At 48.4% G+C, this 847-nt stretch overlaps 1 protein-coding gene across 1 annotated transcript in view; it reads right to left on the reverse strand.

Annotated features, from left to right (window-relative positions):
- Positions 1–616, reverse strand: part of MAA_10165 (Ribonuclease H domain protein) — a gene marked incomplete at both ends in the record, with an annotated part of 2,277 nt that extends 1,661 nt beyond the window's left edge. The window contains one exon of the mRNA XM_007828163.2: positions 449–616. Within this exon, the coding sequence (XP_007826354.2) occupies positions 449–616 (168 nt within the window). The remainder of the gene's footprint in view (positions 1–448) is intronic.
- Positions 617–847: the final 231 nt, after the last annotated feature.

Here is an 847-nt window from a genome sequence, read left to right on the forward strand (position 1 = left end):
TGCCTTGCCAGTCGACAGCCCAAACCAGCTGGTCCGCGGCGCTAGGTGCTCTATTGCCACAGCCAACGTGAGTACCGTTATGGAACAGTCGAATCAGATGGGACGTTGGATTCGTCGTATTTCGGCATATGCACTCGACCCAACGCCAGCCCTCGCCCCTGGAGGGGCGCGAGCGCTCTTCATTTCTCCTTCAATTTTCCAGTTGATCCATTTACTTTGGAATACCGGTTATAGTTCCGCAGTTATCAATATATTCGGTTGAGAGTTTTTTAGAGTTAAAATGACAATTGTAGAAATGTGTGTAGTTAACGTGGTTGCATAGCGAGTGCGCCAACATAGCGAGTGCGCCACTTCAAACCACCTCCTCGCAAAGCTTGTACAGAAAAACAACCACAACGCAGGGAATCAATTAATCATCTTTGTTATCCTCTCCTTTAGATGTTTTTACATCCATCTGACAAGTTCGCGCATTATGGCCGGACTGGCCGCACACACCACATCGCCGAATTTTCCTTCCATCACTTGCCTTCCGACCTCTCGTCTGCCGATTTTCTTGCATTATCTGCTCTTCCACATCTTTCTGATCCTGAAGTGCTTGTCCCTCGGCAATAGTCATACTGCCGCCTCGGCGTAAACGTGTTTATCTAGCTCGGCGCCGCTTGCTTAGTAGCGCATTTGCCGCTCGAAGTTGTTCAACCTCGGCCTTCAAGAGAGCCATCTTATGCATTATTCCGCATGTTCCTTTCGTTATCTGATCCACAGCAGTTAAGATTGATGTTGCAGAGCTTCCTTGGTGGCAGCTTATTCGTCTTTTAATATAGTCAGTCTGCGAAGTTGCCTCGGTTGG

Source organism: Metarhizium robertsii (assembly GCF_000187425.2).
Source record: "Metarhizium robertsii ARSEF 23 chromosome Unknown MAA_Scf_19, whole genome shotgun sequence".
Classification (NCBI taxonomy): domain Eukaryota; kingdom Fungi; phylum Ascomycota; class Sordariomycetes; order Hypocreales; family Clavicipitaceae; genus Metarhizium; species Metarhizium robertsii.